This window comes from Gopherus evgoodei, chromosome 2 (assembly GCF_007399415.2).
Source record: "Gopherus evgoodei ecotype Sinaloan lineage chromosome 2, rGopEvg1_v1.p, whole genome shotgun sequence".
Classification (NCBI taxonomy): Eukaryota; Metazoa; Chordata; order Testudines; family Testudinidae; genus Gopherus; species Gopherus evgoodei.
In genome coordinates this window covers 260,357,146-260,374,237 of record NC_044323.1, presented here as the reverse complement: position 1 = coordinate 260,374,237, position 17,092 = coordinate 260,357,146, and the positions used below count along the sequence as shown (strand labels likewise).

Here is a 17,092-nt window from a genome sequence, read left to right as displayed (position 1 = left end):
AGCCAGGAGGAGACCATGAGTTCTAGTCTTGTATCTTTTACGGACTGGTTTTATTAATTCTGTGATTTTTATTGAGCATGTATCACACCCCTATCTTAAGAAGCAGGCAAACAGCATAAAGGGGTAATGGAAGGGTTGCACAAGGCCATCTGTGGCAGAGCTCAGAATAGAACCCCTGTTCTTTATTATGCCATACTTAAGAGTTAACAAGGTTGCACAGGTGACCTGGCATTTTCCTAACTTTTGAGTGTTTGACTTTAGAACCTTAATGTACTTTTAGTATAGACTCTTCTATAGAATTGTAATTATAATCTTGATGCCTCAGATAAATGGGGGGAAAAACCTCAAATCATGTCAAACCAACCTAATATCCTTCTCTGACAGAGTAACAGGGTTTGTGGAGGGGGGAAGCAGTAGATGTCTTATATCTCGACTTTAGTATGACTTTTGATACCGTCTCACATGATTTCTTCATAAGCAAACTAGGGAAATATAACCTAGTGACGAACCTACTACAAGGTGGGTGCACAACTGGTTGGAAAATCGTACTCTGAGAGTAGCTATCAATGGTTCATACTCAAGCTGAAAAGGCATATCAGGTGGGGTGCAGGAGGGATCTGTCCTGGGTTCAGTTCTAGTCAGTATCTTCATAAATTTGCCTAGTGGCACAGAGAGTACACTTACAAAGTTTGCATACAATACCAAGCTGGGAGGGGTTGCAAGCACTTTGGAGGATAGGATTAGAATTCAAAATGATCTTGACAAATTGAAGAAATGGTCTGAAAGAAATAGAATGACATTCAGAAAGGACAAGTGCAAAGTACTACACTTAAGGAATAATCAATTGCACAAATACAAAATGGGAAATGACTGATTAGGAAGCAGTACTGCAGAATAAGATCTGGGGATTATAGTGGATCAAAAACTAAATACAAGTCAACATTGTAATATTGTTACAAAAAAAGTGAACATCACTCTGGGACATAGTAACAGGAGTGTTGTAAGCAAGACATGAGAAGTAATTCTTCCACTCTGCTCAGCACTAAGGTCTCAGTTGGAGAACATTGCTCAGCACTAAATTGCTCAGCAAAGGCCTCCACAGGAAAGATGTGGATAAATTGGAGAAAGTCCAGAGGAGAGCGACACAAATGATTAAAGGTCTAGAAAACCGACCTACAAGGAAAGATTGAAAAAATAGGATTTGTTTAGTCAAGAGAAGACTATTGGGGGAGGGGGGGACATAAAAGTTTTCAAATATGAAAGGTTGTTACAAAGAAGAAGGTGATAAATTGTTCTTCTTATCCACAGAGGGCAGGTCAAGAAGTAATGGACTTAAATTACAAAAAGGCAAATTTTCTAATTGTAAGGGTAGTTAAGCACGGGAACAAATTACCCAGGAAAGTTGTGGAATCTCCATCACTAGATGTTTTTACAGTCAGGATAGACAAAGACCTGCCAGGGATGGTCATGATTAAGGCTACAATTTAGTCATGGGTAATTTTAGTAAGTTATGGACTGGTCACGGGCAATAAACAAAAAATCACAGCCCATGGCCTTTCCATGACTTTTTTACTAAACATACCTGTGATTAAACCTTGGGAGGCATGGGGGAAGGGATCAGGGGTGGGGGAGTGGCTGAGGCTGGGGGGCATGCTGCTGGGGGAGGAGAAGGGAAGGGGAAGCATCCAGGTGATGGCTGAGGTAGGGACCGCAATCCAGTCCCAGTGATCCAGGGGACTGGACTGGATGACCTATCGATGTGCCTTCTAGTCCTACATTTCTGTGATGCTATGGTCCTACCCCTGCTCAGGAAAGTTAAGACTTCTTTTTAAAAAATAAAAAAGTGCTTGTAATGGAAATATTTTGTTACTTTAGATATAGTTCTTGCAAAATCTGTAATACTAGGCATTTAAGGTAGGGCCTTTCATCCAAGGAATTTTAAAGTATTATATAAATAATTTTAACGGTTTCTTTGAAGGAGTATGTATTGCCTTCATTTTAAAATTGGGAAAATTTTGGCACAGAAGTCAAATGAATTGTTTAAGGCCATACATTAAGCCAATGGCAGAATAAAAAATATATAATCTATGATTCCCAGTCATTCTTTGACCTAATAAATATGAGAGGTTTGTACTTCATAGGGTATTTTTGCTTTGACTTCAGATCCACCATTATAGATACGTGATTTTTATTTTTCTACTGTCCTTTGTTTATAGACTGGAAAAAATGCATTTTTTGTTGGTGATCTTGGAAAGCTTCTGAAGAAACACAACCAATGGCAGAATGTGATGGCACCAGTAAAACCATTTTACGCTGTAAAATGCAATTCCTCTCCCGGTGTACTTGAGATTCTGGCAGCTCTTGGAATTGGGTTTGCATGTTCTAGTAAAGTGAGTGTTTGCTCTGTATATCTTGTTTTGCCTGTCAAATTACCCTCTCTCTATCCTGGGGTCTGTTAAATCTATCCTGTATAAAACTTCTGCTCTTGGTGTTAGTTACAATGTGGACACATTCTTTGCCTTAAACTGTAAACCCTTTATTATGACTCAGTATATAGCAATTCCATTTTGTACTCTTGAAGCATCTTATAATACAGTTTAGCTAGCAGAAAATCTTATTTGAGCTATACAGACACTCCTCGACTTACGCAAGCATTCTGTTCTGGAACGCCTTGCGTAACTTGAATTTTGCGTAAGTCAGAAATCTATACCCAACCATTACACACAACAAAAAAAAAACACCAAAAAACCCCCTCCTATTTCTAGTTTACAGAACTTTTTCCATAAGTGCGGATTTGCATTAGGGTTGCGTAACCTGGGGGGCATCTGTATATCCCCACATACATTGAAGATAAATTCACTACTGAAACTCATTTGACATGTGTCTAACACTTTAATACTGTCTTGTTTTTCAGTCTGAAATGACATTGGTACAAGACTTGGGCATTGCTCCTGAAAACATTATATATACAAATCCTTGCAAGCAAGCTTCTCAGATAAAATATGCTGCGAAAACTGGGGTAAACATCATGACTTGTGACAATGAAAGTGAATTAAAGAAAATTGCACGTAACCATCCAAGTGCTAAGTAAGTGTTGCATTGAAAAGAGAGAGAAATCTTAGTTTCTCTTATTGCTGTGGGAATTTAACTTTGGCTGTGGTATGGGTTGTCTGTTTACCTGGAAGGAAGAGAAGCATGTGGGTTTTTTAATGCAGTTTATTTGCATGTATTTTGTCCAACCTTGGCTCTGGTGTAGCAGTGTTTCTCTAAAGATATTTTGTTGCAGGATTTTCTCTTCTGGGTCTCGGCTTCCTAGCATAACAGGTGGAATTCCCCATGCTCAGAAAAACCTGGGGGAACTTTGGCTTTGGGGGCCGAACTTTCATGTCAGTATTCTGGCAGTTTAATTTCAGTACATTGGCGCTTGCCTTGGGGCCTCAGCTCCTCTTCATCTACAAGTAGTCTTGCTTTGCATGGCTTCAGTGTTTTATTTCAGGATGTTATCCATTTACTTGACTCCCAATGGTATCAATTGTCAGCAAATGAGCACATACCTTGAATCTTCTGCCTGCGATTTGGGTGTGCTGTGTAATGGTGTCAGATACATCTGCAGATGTCACCAGTGAATTAAGAATAATGGGTATTGCCTTCAGTCCCTTCTTGAGATATTCCAGCCATGGCTTAGAGTACTTAAAAAGAGAAATCGCTCAATCATAAACCTGAGTCTGCTTCCACTGCTGAGTGCTGGAGTTCTGTTAGTGCCACCCACATTGGCACAGATTCCACTTCCCTCTAGACCCAGTGCGAGAAAGCTTCCTTAAAGCATCTTGTATCATCCCCATTCACAGCTGGGGGCTTGACAATGGTCTGAGCCTCCCAAGTCGCTGGGAGTCAGTACTTGAAGTGAGTAGTCCCATGCTTCATGTTGGTTAACAAGGCATTGCTTCCACATAAATTTCAACAGGAAACACCAAGAAACAAGATGCCCTGACATATCACTACCAAAGTGCCTGACTCCGTTCAGGCTCACATCTTGGAAATGGCTCTGGGGAGATTCTGTGATGGTACTGTTTGGGATCTTGCCAAGTCCCTCCTGGTTATCTCTTAGGCTGTCTCAAAGGCTACAGTACTACCTTCAGTGCTTATCTCCCACCCTGCATTGAGACCTGGTGGCGCTTCCCACAATCAGAGCACCATCTGCACAGAGACTACACCCACACTAAGTTGGTTTGGTTGGTGCATGAAGCATTCACTTTGACATAAGTACCTCATGCAATTGAAGGGTCTTAACAAAAGTAGCGGAGATGACTTCTATGCTACTGTTTATGCTCCCTTAGCTTGTTAGATAGATCACTGTAGTGGGAGCAGGGTGGTGATCAGGATGACATGGCTTCTATCTGGAATCAGATAAGCTGACCAACTAATTGCAAAACCCATCTCCACTGCAGAGCAGCAGCATGTTAGTAAGACCATGGGAGGATCTGGCTTCTTCCAGTTTCTTGAAAAACTGGCGAAGTTGGCTAGTTTGAGTTAGTGCAAGTTCAGGAATCTTCAAAGGCTATAATCAAGGCTTTCACCTCCATCCAGTAGGGTTGTGGTGCCATTGCAGGGCAGGGCAGGGCAGAGAGAGGGGAAACTTATCTGAAATACACTTCTTGACCATCTGACAGGGACAACAGTCTGGGCAGCCTGTTGCTTCTTCACCAGCTGGACCCAAAGAGGGTGCAATGGCACCACAACCCTACTGGATGGAGGTGAAAGCCTTGATTATAGCCTTTGAAGATTCCTGAACTTGCACTAACTCACATGAGCTTGTGGTTGAGATGGCCATGGCTGGAGCAAAGACTGTTCATTGTGATCCTGAGCTTCAGTGCTAAGATTCTTTTGGACAAAGGTTTACTAGTCCACAGTTGGATCCTTTTGCATTATGAAATCTCAGTTCTTCATAGTTAAAGGACAGACTGACTTTTGAAAAAGGCCTCTGCCCTGGTTCAGTCAGTTTCTTATGAGAAAATGCTAGGAGTCTTTAAGGTAATTAAATAATCTTAGTGCAGGAGTTCATGGACCTGGGCTGGCATCTGGTGCAGATAGCCTTTGATGTGGGTGATAGTAGCTAGCATGTGTATGAGAAACCCTTTGTAAACTAGAAGGCCTTGTTAAAGGATCATTCAGTCAGAGTCAGTGGCTTGTGCTGTCTTCCTCGTGGATGTTTCTAGCAGTCTACAAGACTGCTGCATGATACTTGCTCCATGCATTTACAAAGCGGTTGCTTGGATTCATCTTATAGGAAGAAATCCTATTTTGGAGTATAAATCCTGTAGCTCTTAAGTCCAGATTCTCTTACCACATAGTTTTATTTCTTTCTGGATTTCATCTGAGTTGGCTAAACTTTTGAAGTCCTTGTGTTTGTCCTACAGACTGTCCTACAGTCTGAAGTGATAAAAGCTTGGTTTTCCTTTTGGGAGATATCTTATACCTTCTTTATGTACTTCAAAAATAACTTCATATTTTTTGCATTGACTTGCTGCCTGTTCCAGTCATGTGACTCTAGTTACTTGCATTTCTGGAGAGAATCCTGCACAGAAAATTGTAATTCTTCTCTGAAGATTTTCATCCATCTCTGTTGATGTTTGGAGAGGAACCTTTTTGAAGTGTTGGTTTCTCAGATTTTGATGCTTTTACTATTCAGCCTTCTAAGGCATTCTTTTTTTCTAATGGTTTTGTTTTGTGATTGGCTAATTTTTCTTTGCGGAGCCTTCACATTTTGCTAAAATCTGGAATTGACAGAATCCAAAGGCAGTAATTATGCTCAGGGTGTCATGTGACCTTCAGTCGGGAAAGAATGGATCATGCTCCTATCTACTACCATTGCCTTTAAGGGCCAAAAAGCACCAAGATCTTGGACTTCCTACAGCCTCACTTTAGCCTGTTGAGACCCAGCTATGAGAATCCTGCAAGAGATTTTGAGAAGAGCAAAATTACAAGGTAAAATAGTTTTCTCTTTTATCTATCTTTACTGATGCTTTATAATGCAGTCATGAAAATTTGTCAGTTCAGTATGGTATATGTAGTCTTGGTTAACAAATGTTTTCAGGCTAACCTTGGTGCTACTTAAGCCGTAGTGTGCAGAAAGATATATTTTTGGAGTTGTCATATGATGAATTCAAAGGATTTGATTTTGTCAAATAACAAGGCCCAATATATAGGTTTGTCCAAATGTTATTACAGAACATTGTATAACTAAAATTGTTTAATTTTGATCAGAGGAACTTTTTTTAAAATCATAAGTGTTTGTGCTGGTGAAAGAGAACCAGGAAATGAATCTGGCCAGTCTAATTTTATCCAAAATGAGTGAAATGCCAGCAGTAACAAATGGCATAAATGATAAGCAAGGATGCTGAAGGGCAGATGTTGAAGAAATGGAAGTTAGATTTCCGCCCCCCCCAGGCATACCCCTTTAAACTGTTGTTCGTAAATGTTTGCAATTTGAGGGTTCCATTAAATTTTTGGCAGCTGCTAGATTATCACTGTTGGTAGTAGTCAACAGTGTGCTTATCTTTGCTTGGCAAGGAGATGGTGATCTTTCCTTTCAGCTGTAGAACTTGCCAGTTATCCTTGCCTTTTTCATCTCCAGATTGGATTACTGCAGTTCACTCTGCATGGGGTGCTTGGACTTCACCAGCCAACCTTCAGCTAGTGCAAAATGCGGCTTTTTATGTTTGATGGTGTTTCTCACTTGGGATTGAAAATGGAGTCATTGACCCTTTTAGCTGACGTTGAGTGAGTTTGTATTAATATAATCTTGTGTTTGTACACTCTGGTTTTGATAGGCATGTCTTATCAAATTACCACTCCATAGCAATTAAAGCATAACAAGACTGATTAATGATCAACTAATGAGACTCAGCTCACAAAGCCACAAGAAATTAGCCACCCCGTGCTCTGGCCAAAGACTGAGTTAATAGGTCTTCTAGCTATGATATGTGAGAACCATTGGAGGAGGAGAAATGGCACAGCACTCCGACAGTAGCCTCCTTCTCACAGGCAATGAGGAAGTAATGGGGGCGGGAATGGAACACCCCTTGCACCCAGTCCAACTGCGGTGGAGTAGGGAGGTTGGGAGGGGTCTCTACATGTATCAGATTTCTACCAGACAAGGCTGATGTAAGAAGATAAACACAGCAGATTCCAAAGGGAATCCCAGGGCACTCTTCCTCCTGCCAGCCAGGAGGAAAGGGCTGGAGAGAAGTAATCCCATTGTCACTAAAGAGCAGCTTATGAGCAAGCACTCCTTATGAGAAGGTAACCCTTTTTTTTTATTACAGCACCCAACAGAGTCTTAGTTGCTGCATTTCCAAATCCCTTTTCTTTGTTGGCTCCATGTTTTAGCCCCTAATTGCTAGTTTTTTCTCTGTACAGGATTGTTTTTATTAGGTTCACTTGACTCATCCATCGATGGAGTTGGAGTACTGACAACATAATCAACATACTTCTGACAGTCTTCAGGCTTCACATGTGCTGATGATGATGTAAACCAACTGTGCCCCAATCATCTTCCCCTTCTCTTAGGCTCTTACTACATATTGCCACAGAAGACATTAGTGGAGCTGAGGAGATGAACATGAAATTTGGCACCATGCTGAAGAGCTGTAGGCACCTCATGGAATGTGCTAAGGAGCTTGAAGTCCAAATAGTTGGTGTTAAGTGAGTAGCTTTTTCATTTTTTTCTCCTTTTGTATAATATTAAATACTCAAACTTAGATTTAACTCAAATTATTTTTTTATTGTGCCACTTTATTGTCCTTTCCTTATAGGGAACAATATAAAATCCAGTTGCATCATTTGAGAATTTTTGATGACACGCATTCAAAGCAGTATGAAACAGAAAAGTAATGGCATTTGAGCTACATAAAGTGTCACTGATGTTAAGGCAACCCAAAGTGAATATGTGAAATCCCTTCTGCTGTAGTCAGAAAAATTGCTAGACCATTTCATCCACTGACTACCCTACTCTTGCTCTTGTGCTTTCCAGTGATTGGTTTTTATCTGTCTAACTCTGTATAGAAAAATAAACAGTTGAACTGCTAAAAGGCAGGAGTTCAGTGTGGGAAAATCAGTACAGATACTGGGTGAGATAATGCTGGAAGATTTAACTATGAAAAGTTTTTAGTGATGTCCATAGTAATCACTTCAAGTTCAGAGTTCTAGTCATTTTAGTTTTCGACCTGTAGATGGCAGAGCATCTTCTTGAAGTGTTTTTAGTCTTCCTAAACTGAGTGACCTGTGGTACTTAAATCTAGAGTAAGCTAGATACACACAGATGAAAAATTCTCCTATCACACTGATCAAAAATTGATGCACAAATTGTCTGTATGCTTTCAACTGCTGCAAAAACTTGTGGAACACTAATGAACATGTTTGATAGATTAAGGAAACAGTCAAAAGAAGAGGAATATTCCTTTATCAGTCACCGGGGTGTGTTTAAAAAAAATCTTTATTTTTTTTTAACCTAAACAAATTGGATTTTTTAAATTAAATACATTTTTTCTTTTTTAATAAATTAACCTATTTAAAATTGAAGTTGGCAATGTATGTTAATGCCTAAACTTACTATAATCTCTTAAAGGTATTAAAATTTAAATTAAAAAATATTCAGGCAGTATACATTTGCTGCCAAAGTTTTAAAGAAAGTCAAAGCACTGAACTGATGGAAGTTATTGGCTAAGCACCTGGAACCAGAGTGTGTTGAAAAGCTAAACCAGCTTTTGACAGCATTAGCTGCTTCTGCAAGTACAGACAGAATATTTTCTTCATTTCAATGTATTCAGTTCAGTTTAATGACTAATTCATTCAAATTTGAGAAACCAATTGGGAGCTGAAAAAGCAGAGAAGCTGCTTCTGCTCTTCAAATACACAAAAATGAGGTGTCTGAGGATGAGATGAACTACTTCTAAATCCTGAAGGACATGACCAGAAACAACCAGTTTAGTTCACTAACTGAAGCTACTTCCTTTGTTTATAAATCTGTTTTAAATGCAAAATATGTTTTGATAAACTTTATGTATCCAGCACACGTAAGGTATTTAACTAATTTTAAAAAGTTTTGTGCATTTTTAATTGAATTTCAATTTCCATTGAAATGTAGTTTGACAAACATCACAAGTAAAAAATATTAATCTAGTAAATCATCTAGAACTGCATCATTCACCATTTTCTAACATAATAAAATGCAAAAATCTGAATAAATGTGTGTAAGCTATATAATTGCTTTGAAACAACGTTTATAGATAATGTATCATCCTGGTTAGCAAAAAGAAGTACCAAATGTAACTAACCAATGAGAATCACCCTTTCTTTAGAAAAGTAACTAAAATGTACAAATGCAAAACAGGATGAAAGTTTTTTTAAATTGATCTGCTGTGTTTGTCACAATGAAGATTTAGACTCTGATGAGGTATCAGTAGCTTAATCTGTCTAATTTGTGTCACTTAAGTAACAGTCATATTGTGGCTGAGCTTACTTAGCACTAAGGATGAGAAGAGAGTACAAATTCTCAGCACACAGGGTTAAATCAGTTTGTCTAAAACTGTTCTAAGTTAATTTTAGAAATGAAAATCCATGGGACCACATGCTCACAAGGGTCCAAAAAGAGGCAGAAAATATAGTTGACTCTGAGTTTGTGCCTTCGTTGTCTCCTTCCTTCTTTTAGATGTTTGGCCAAACCTGGAAAAGAACGTTTAGTCCATCCTTGTGGCAGTGCAGGATTGGGCTCTAAAATATGTTAAAGTCCTCCATCCATTTTAGTCCAAACTTACATTCTACTCTTTCTCCTTCCCATCATTTGCTTGTGGTGAGCCTTTTCTGCTCAGTATGGGTCATCTGTTTTGCATTTTGTGCCGTTTATTTATAAAACAGCTTATAGTGAGTGAATACATGTTACATATCAAAGAAGTATGCACATGTTAGAGGTTGAATGACTCAAGTGGATTGACAATGGGATACAGAGCCTTTCACCTCTAGGTTGCTGCTTTGGTTCTTACCCAAGCGAGTAGTGATCAGAAGCAACCAATGGCTTTTGTGACCTTTATCTGATGCAGAGTTCGTGTTTTTCACACGCAATGAAGCTTTATATTATAGGGATGTGAAACATAAAAGATGTAAAATGAATTGTAGTTTTCATCTAGTTACCCTCTTAATTGGCACTTTGTTGGCAGCCTGAGCAGAGTGGTCTAGACTGTATAACCATGGAAGCAGAATTACCGTCTCATCTCTTGTGTCAATATGGATATATTTTTATAAAGGAAATGTATACCTTCACAGTTGTATTTGTATTTTTTGTGTTCTGTAGATAAATAAGACATCATTCTTCTGGGCTGTCAGAACAACAAAGTTCATAAGCACTAGGTCACTTTTAAAAGGCCTGTGCTAGTGAGTGGGCACAAGGAACAATTTTTCTGAATAAACCTAGTGTCACAATATTAAATTTCTGTGATGAAAATGTTTATTTTCTTGTGTCTTCTTGTGTCATAGCAAGGTAGTGACCTTAGATTTCAAGACCAGACTTCTGGCTTAAACTGTGCTCTATTCCTTTCATGTCTGTAGTTTTAGATATGATAAAATGACTGGTTTGTGTGATCTATTCTTAGCCTCTCATTTCCTAGCTAATGTTTTCTGTTCACCTGTTTTGAATTACCCCATCTCACCTGTGCCATCAGTCTGTCTAGTCCACAATCTGGTCTACAATGAAAATAATCATAAAGAGGATAATTGGGAATAACTGTTATTCCCAATTGTTATAATATCTGTTGTTTTACTGTGTCCCTCTGGTCATTTGTACAGTTTTATATACATGCATTACAAAAGTTTTAATTCTCCAAAGCCTAAAATTCTGTTTAAAAAAATCAAAACTGATATGGACACTGTGGGTAGGGAGGTCCTAGGACTGTGTTTTTTGCTGTAACTGGTTCTCAGATGCTATCTCATTACTGAGCCTATTTTTCTTTATAAACTCTTTCTGTGGACTTGCCCGTAGGCAACTTTAACTGTTGTATCTTGAAAACACTGACATTCAAATTTCCTTTTTTTTAAGATTAGAATGAAGCCATTGTTATTCTTAAATTGTGCTATACAAATTTGTCTTGTGTGTGCAAATGGGCTAGAAGGAAAGCAAAGATGTTTTGAGGTCTCTTCCTATTGCATAAATTTCTCGTAAACAAATAAAACCTTAATCACCTATGCATGGAATATACGTGCATTTCTACTACTATAAATACATGTGTACTGTCAAAACAATGATTCCTTTGTCAAATTCCCTTGAGTGATCTGCTATACGTCCCTATTGGTCTAGATATATCAATTTTCTTTTAATGCAGGTTGTAGGTTTGTGTATTTATTATATTTCATTTCTTTTAGATTTCACATTTCAAGCTCTTGCAAGGAACCTCAAGTGTACATTCATGCTATATCTGATGCTCGGTGTGTGTTTGACATGGCTGTAAGTAATTATGCTAACATAAAATTTAATAGAGGAGTCATCCTACTATATTCTCGCTAATGGAGATAAGAAAAATTATTTCCTAAAATGTGTATTGTTAGTCTGATAAGGACCCTTCAAATAACGGAATGATTACACACAACTGAATAGTAAATTATAGACCTTACTGAATATTTAATGTGAGACAAATAAAATTTTCCACTAAAACATCCTTTCTTGTATTTTAAAATTTTCATTAAGGGCCAATGGGTGTGGTGTGTGGTTTTTTTTTGTGGGCTTTTTTCTTTTAAAGTCCAAGATCTCAACTTCAGCAGAATATATTTGTAGCTTTCTAAGTTAAGAATACATCTTAAAAGTAAACTAAACTGTTTATCTACCAAGACCAGTGAACAGGTTTTGTTTTCTCTGCATGTGATGAAATCATTACCAACTGAACAATGCACGTGGCTGCGTTCCTTATGTTGCCTTATATAATTATGTCATTGGGTTTTGCGGTGGGGAGGAACAGAACCCTGAATGATTCTCTTGGCAAAAAGGAACTGACTTGTTGACACTGGTAAATTTAATTTGTTTTTGGCTATAAATGTATACTACTTGTGTTAAGGAAACATTCTTGTATTGATAATTTTTCTGTTCGCTTTTAAGTGAGAAAGAAAAGTTTAAGTTCGAGTTCAGAAAAATCCAGGATAATGACCTTACTGTGATTTATTGCAAAATTATTGATGTGATTAATTACACAAGGAAGACAGTTGAAGTTCCCACAGCAGTTTTAACTCTGCCCCCTTGTGCTTATGCGTTACAAGAAGGGCTTTCATCACATTATCACACCATGCAACCATTTATATTATACATACTATTATGTGCATCTAAGGTTATAAACATGTATTTCTTTCCCACTATATTGTAGTAAAGTATTTGCTGAACAGTGTATTGCACTGTCCAGTTTTGTGAGAAAAGACTCTTCTACCGCATACTCAGAGGCCAAATTAAGGTTGCTTTACTTTAGAATTGCTTAATTTATTTATTCTCCTTACTAATTGCAGTAATGTTTAATATAGAATAATACTAGGTATTGTTCACTGGAATACTCTTTACTGTATTTAAGATGTCACAATTTCACATTTAAAGCATGAGCATACAATATTGAATGAGATTAGAGAGCTCTTCAATAAAAACTTTAATTTCTATTGTCTGCATGCTTAAAGGCCTGTCTATACATCCTTTTAGGAAGAATTTGGCTTTAAGATGAACATGTTGGACATTGGTGGGGGCTTCACAGGTTCAGAACTTCAGCTGGAAGAGGTACGCAACTCAGTGGAAGTTAGAACTAGCTTGCCTTTCATTTGTCAGTTTGGAGTTTTTGACATGTCAGTTTCCAACTAATATTGATAGTTAAAACCTGAATTGACCGATTTAAAACTATGGGGATGGATTGGATTATATGCCACAGTTGCACTGTGGAGTCACTAGCAGAGAATTAGTACAGATCCATGAAGTACTGCTAGTCTCTCAATTCTGATTCAACTAATGTTACATAAATTATTCACAAAATTGTCCCTCAGGTGCTAAGGCCTTACAAATGAGAGAAACAGTAACCATTGTAAATTGACAGAAAACCAAAGCCTCAGTTATTTTTATCATTTTTAAAATTTGCATGCTTCTTACCATGAAGATTTTAGCCTTTTCTTCTGGAGGCAGTTCTTTTGACTGTGTTCATAGTGGATGAATACTGATCTGCTACTGCAGCTGGAATTTTCAGTATTTTGGTTTAGAACTGAAGACACAATGCATCAGCTGGACATTTGCTTTAATGAGCCTTAAGATTTTTACTCTTAGAGCAAATCTACACTGAAAAGTTACAGTGGCATAGCTACATTTTTTAGGGATGTTAAAAATCCATGCCCCTGAGAGACACAGTTAAGCCAATCTAAAGCTTAGTGTGGACAGTGCTAGGTCAACAGAAAAATTATTACATTGACCTAGCTCCATCTCTCAAAGGCTGATTACCTACAGCTATGGCAGAACCCCTCCTGTTGCTGTAGTACATGTCTACATTGAAGCATTTTAAGTGTAGACAGAGCCTCATTTGATCTTTGGTTTGGTGTCATGACCTGGTCACTACTGAATAATGGCGGTTTAGACTGATCACTGTATTTTGTGTACTCTTATAGGTAAAACTCCCAAAGCCTGGAGTGCTGAAACAAATAGGTTCAAACAGCTACAATCATTAATAGAACTTTGAAAATTGCCTACTTAGTCCATGTTTGCCTTATCAAGTAGTTGTGGACAAGTCATGCAAGACTATAGCATTAATATTGAAGTTAAAAATCCAATTAATGTTGGGTAAATTCAGTGAATATCATGTCAAGATGCAAAACTGTAGTTGACCAAATTGCTCTGTGTTGTTTGCATTTTTTAAATGCAACCCTGATACACTTCATGGATTCATAAATAATTTTACATCTGTTGAAATTACTTAAATGGTGATTTGGATGACTTGGACTTTACTGGAGATTGAAGAGAATGATACTTAACTCCTTTGTAAAGTGCTTTGAGATCTGCTGATGAAAAGCATTATATAAGAGCTTGCAATTATTATTAGGTGCCTAGGTATGGCATCAGTATCCCAAAAGTAACACCCATTTTATTTTCAGAAATCTTAACTGTGGTGTCTGAGACTTGATTCAGCAAAGGCCCAATATGGGTAGTAAAAATCAGCTTGTGGCCAACTCACCAGCACTGTAAATTGTTGATTGGAAATTTGTGGCAGAGGACTTCTGTGTCTGATTTATCAATCAAGGACCTTTCACAAGTACTATAAATAAACTTCAAAATAAATCAGATGAGCAATATAAACATTACCTGTGACTTCAATTTCCTAGGTTAATCATGTCATCAGTCCATTGTTGGATGTCTACTTTCCTGAAGAATCCGGTGTTAATGTGATTGCAGAGCCTGGATGTTATTATGTTTCATCTGCATTTACTCTAGCAGTTAACATCATTGCAAAGAAAGCTGTTGAATATGATAAAGTTCTTCCCTCTGGAAGTAAGCAACATATTTGTTTTGTACATGTGTGAATCAGTACAAATAAGTCTCCATTTCTGTCAGCATAGCTCAATTTTATGTGTAGATCATGAATTATATGCTTTAATATTTTTAATATTCAATAAATGGCTCATAATTGAGTCTGTCTATTTTTTAAGGTTCTGTCCTTAGGCTTGGCAGAATTAAGTTTTGATTTTTTTTAAATAATTTTGACTGATTATACTGATGTTTGTTTTGAAGCATTTTTTTTCATTTATATATATTTTAAATTTTCACATTTGCGGGATATTACGTGGTGTGGTAAGACAATACTTTTGTTATAGTAGATGTTGAGTTTCAAAAAGTCCAAATTTTTTATAACTTAAAACAAATTATCAACATCCTATGTCAAAATATATAAAATGAATATCGTTAATCTAACTCTAAAATTCACAAGCAGCGCTTTTCTTTCTTTGCCTAGCTGTATATTTTGTTATCATTGGTGGAAATGTTTTTTCATCAGCTGGTGTGTGTGCAGTGAAAGACATTTACTGATAAAAATCTAATCCTTCCAAACCTGGATAATTTGCACCTCTGTTCATTCTCTGCTTTCTGGGTTGGTTTGGCATTGCTTGTTTCCTCACTAGTAAATAGATGCGACTCATCTATGATCTTCAGGCAACCTATCAGTATATAATTAAAGCCGATTTAGGGGAAGATGGAAGAACATGCAATGGAGCTACTATTGTCCCTCTTCTACTAAAATGGAATTTTTGGATGTTTTCAATAATGACTAGAAGATTAAGTATGCAAAATGTGTCCTTAAGCATAGCCTTTAGGGGTAGGCTTGAATTGATACTGTAGTCTCATAATTACACTCCTTCCCCAACGTTCTTATCCCAATGCACGTTTTACATAATCGGAGGGGGAGGGGCGGGAATTAGTTTACAGAGGATTGCAAATTGAATGTTTGTTATAAAAATATATCACCATTTTTCTTCCAGTGGAGCAAACCAGGAGTGATGATGAGCCAATCTTTATGTACTACATGAACGATGGTGTTTATGGTTCTTTTGCTAGTAAATTGTCTGAGAAATTTAATACCATCCCTGAGGTTCACAAGGTGAGTCTATATCATATTCTTACAGAATTTACAAAGGATTATTCTTTTGCAGGGAAATTCTGCAGATCCATTACAATGGATCTTACTCCTGTTTGCAGCTTCTTTGGGGCACTACTACCCCAATCAGACAGGCGCAAGTGGCCACAACCCTGAAGACCCAGGCACTTCTAGCCAGTTTGAACTGCCTCCAGCAGCTGCCGGAGGGCTTTACCAGATGACCTGCTCAAAGCAACAACACCACAACCAAAAAAAAGGATTCTAAACATTACTGGGCTTTTAGTTTGCCTTGGAAAAGGGGTGTGTGTGAGGGGAGGAGTTGTGCTCTGCAGCAGGCTTGCTGAAACACCTTTTCTCTCCTGCCCTGTTTTGATACCAGGGTTGCTGGCTGCAGAAGTTTCCATTGCAGCCTGTCTGGACATGCCACTCTGGTGGAACAGCTTCAAGGCAATTAGAGGAATAGAGAAGTTGCAGGAAAAGGGCACAAAAATGTCTAGGCTAACTTGGACCCCACTTAGCATGGTCAGCTATGCTGAAATCACCATGTTTTGCCACTCAACCATGCGCTACCTGCCTGCCTAATCGTACCCTGCTTATTGCAGGTCAGCCATGCCCCATACTGGCAGTCCTGGAGGGCTGAGGTAGAGATCAGCCCAGACATGGAGGAACAAGCAGCAGTAAAGGGCCTCTTACTTGTTTCTAATTTACTTCATCCTCTTTAATAAGGTGGGAGTCATCCCTTATGTAAGCCTGCCTTGCCCATCCTAGGATTCAGTTAAACAACATTGGTGTTAACTGTTGTATAGCACTAGGGGATTTAGTAAGACAAAAGGGCTGTGCCATGTGATTGTTTTCCCTCCTCCTTCCACATGCAGGGATTTAAGGAGTTTCTGTAACATTCAAGGGCTCATCTCAAAGTGTTATTTCTGTAGCACAGCAGGTGCAGTTCTTTCCCCTGATTCCCTCTTTGTTTGATATTCTATTACCATAGGTAAGGCTAGGATTACGTCACAGAGATCATGGAATCTGTGACTTTCAGAGACCTCTGGGACACTTTCTGCTTCAGCCAGGGGCTAGAGCTGGCAAGGGCCCCCACAGCTCTTAGCTGCTGTGGGGTGGGGACCCCCGCTTCTCTGAGCACCTTGAGGGCCATGGACCTGTGCTGGGTGCTGGACCTACCCCTCCCTATTTTGTCAGTTATTTTTAGTAAAAGTGGGACAAGTCATGAGCTTCTGTGAATTTTTGTTGATTGCCTGTGAGCTGTCTGACTTTTACTAAAAATAACTGTGACAAAATCTTAACCATAGGCTGCTGAGGCCACTCTTCTTTTGTCCTAACGAGCAGGGAGTAGGCAATACGCAGCAGCTGGACCCCCAAGAGTTAATTTCTCTTGCTTTTTCTTCCCTATAAATCTGAGAAGAACATAAAAGGCATACTATGGACTCTGGCCA

General features: G+C 38.4%; 1 protein-coding gene across 3 annotated transcripts in view; it reads left to right on the top strand.

Moving 5' to 3' along the window:
- AZIN1 (antizyme inhibitor 1) overlaps positions 1-17,092 on the top strand; it is a 68,278-nt gene that overhangs the window by 38,533 nt on the left and 12,653 nt on the right. The window contains exons 4-10 of one of the 3 annotated variants that reach the window (XM_030553628.1): positions 2,217-2,390; positions 2,915-3,087; positions 7,570-7,704; positions 11,413-11,494; positions 12,722-12,796; positions 14,377-14,542; positions 15,526-15,644. In XM_030553628.1, the coding sequence (XP_030409488.1) occupies positions 2,217-2,390; positions 2,915-3,087; positions 7,570-7,704; positions 11,413-11,494; positions 12,722-12,796; positions 14,377-14,542; positions 15,526-15,644 (924 nt within the window). Of the gene's footprint in view, positions 1-2,216; positions 2,391-2,914; positions 3,088-6,634; positions 6,781-7,569; positions 7,705-11,412; positions 11,495-12,721; positions 12,797-14,376; positions 14,543-15,525; positions 15,645-17,092 lie in introns of those variants that run through there. The other 2 variants (XM_030553631.1, XM_030553629.1) reach the window with 2 other exon arrangements.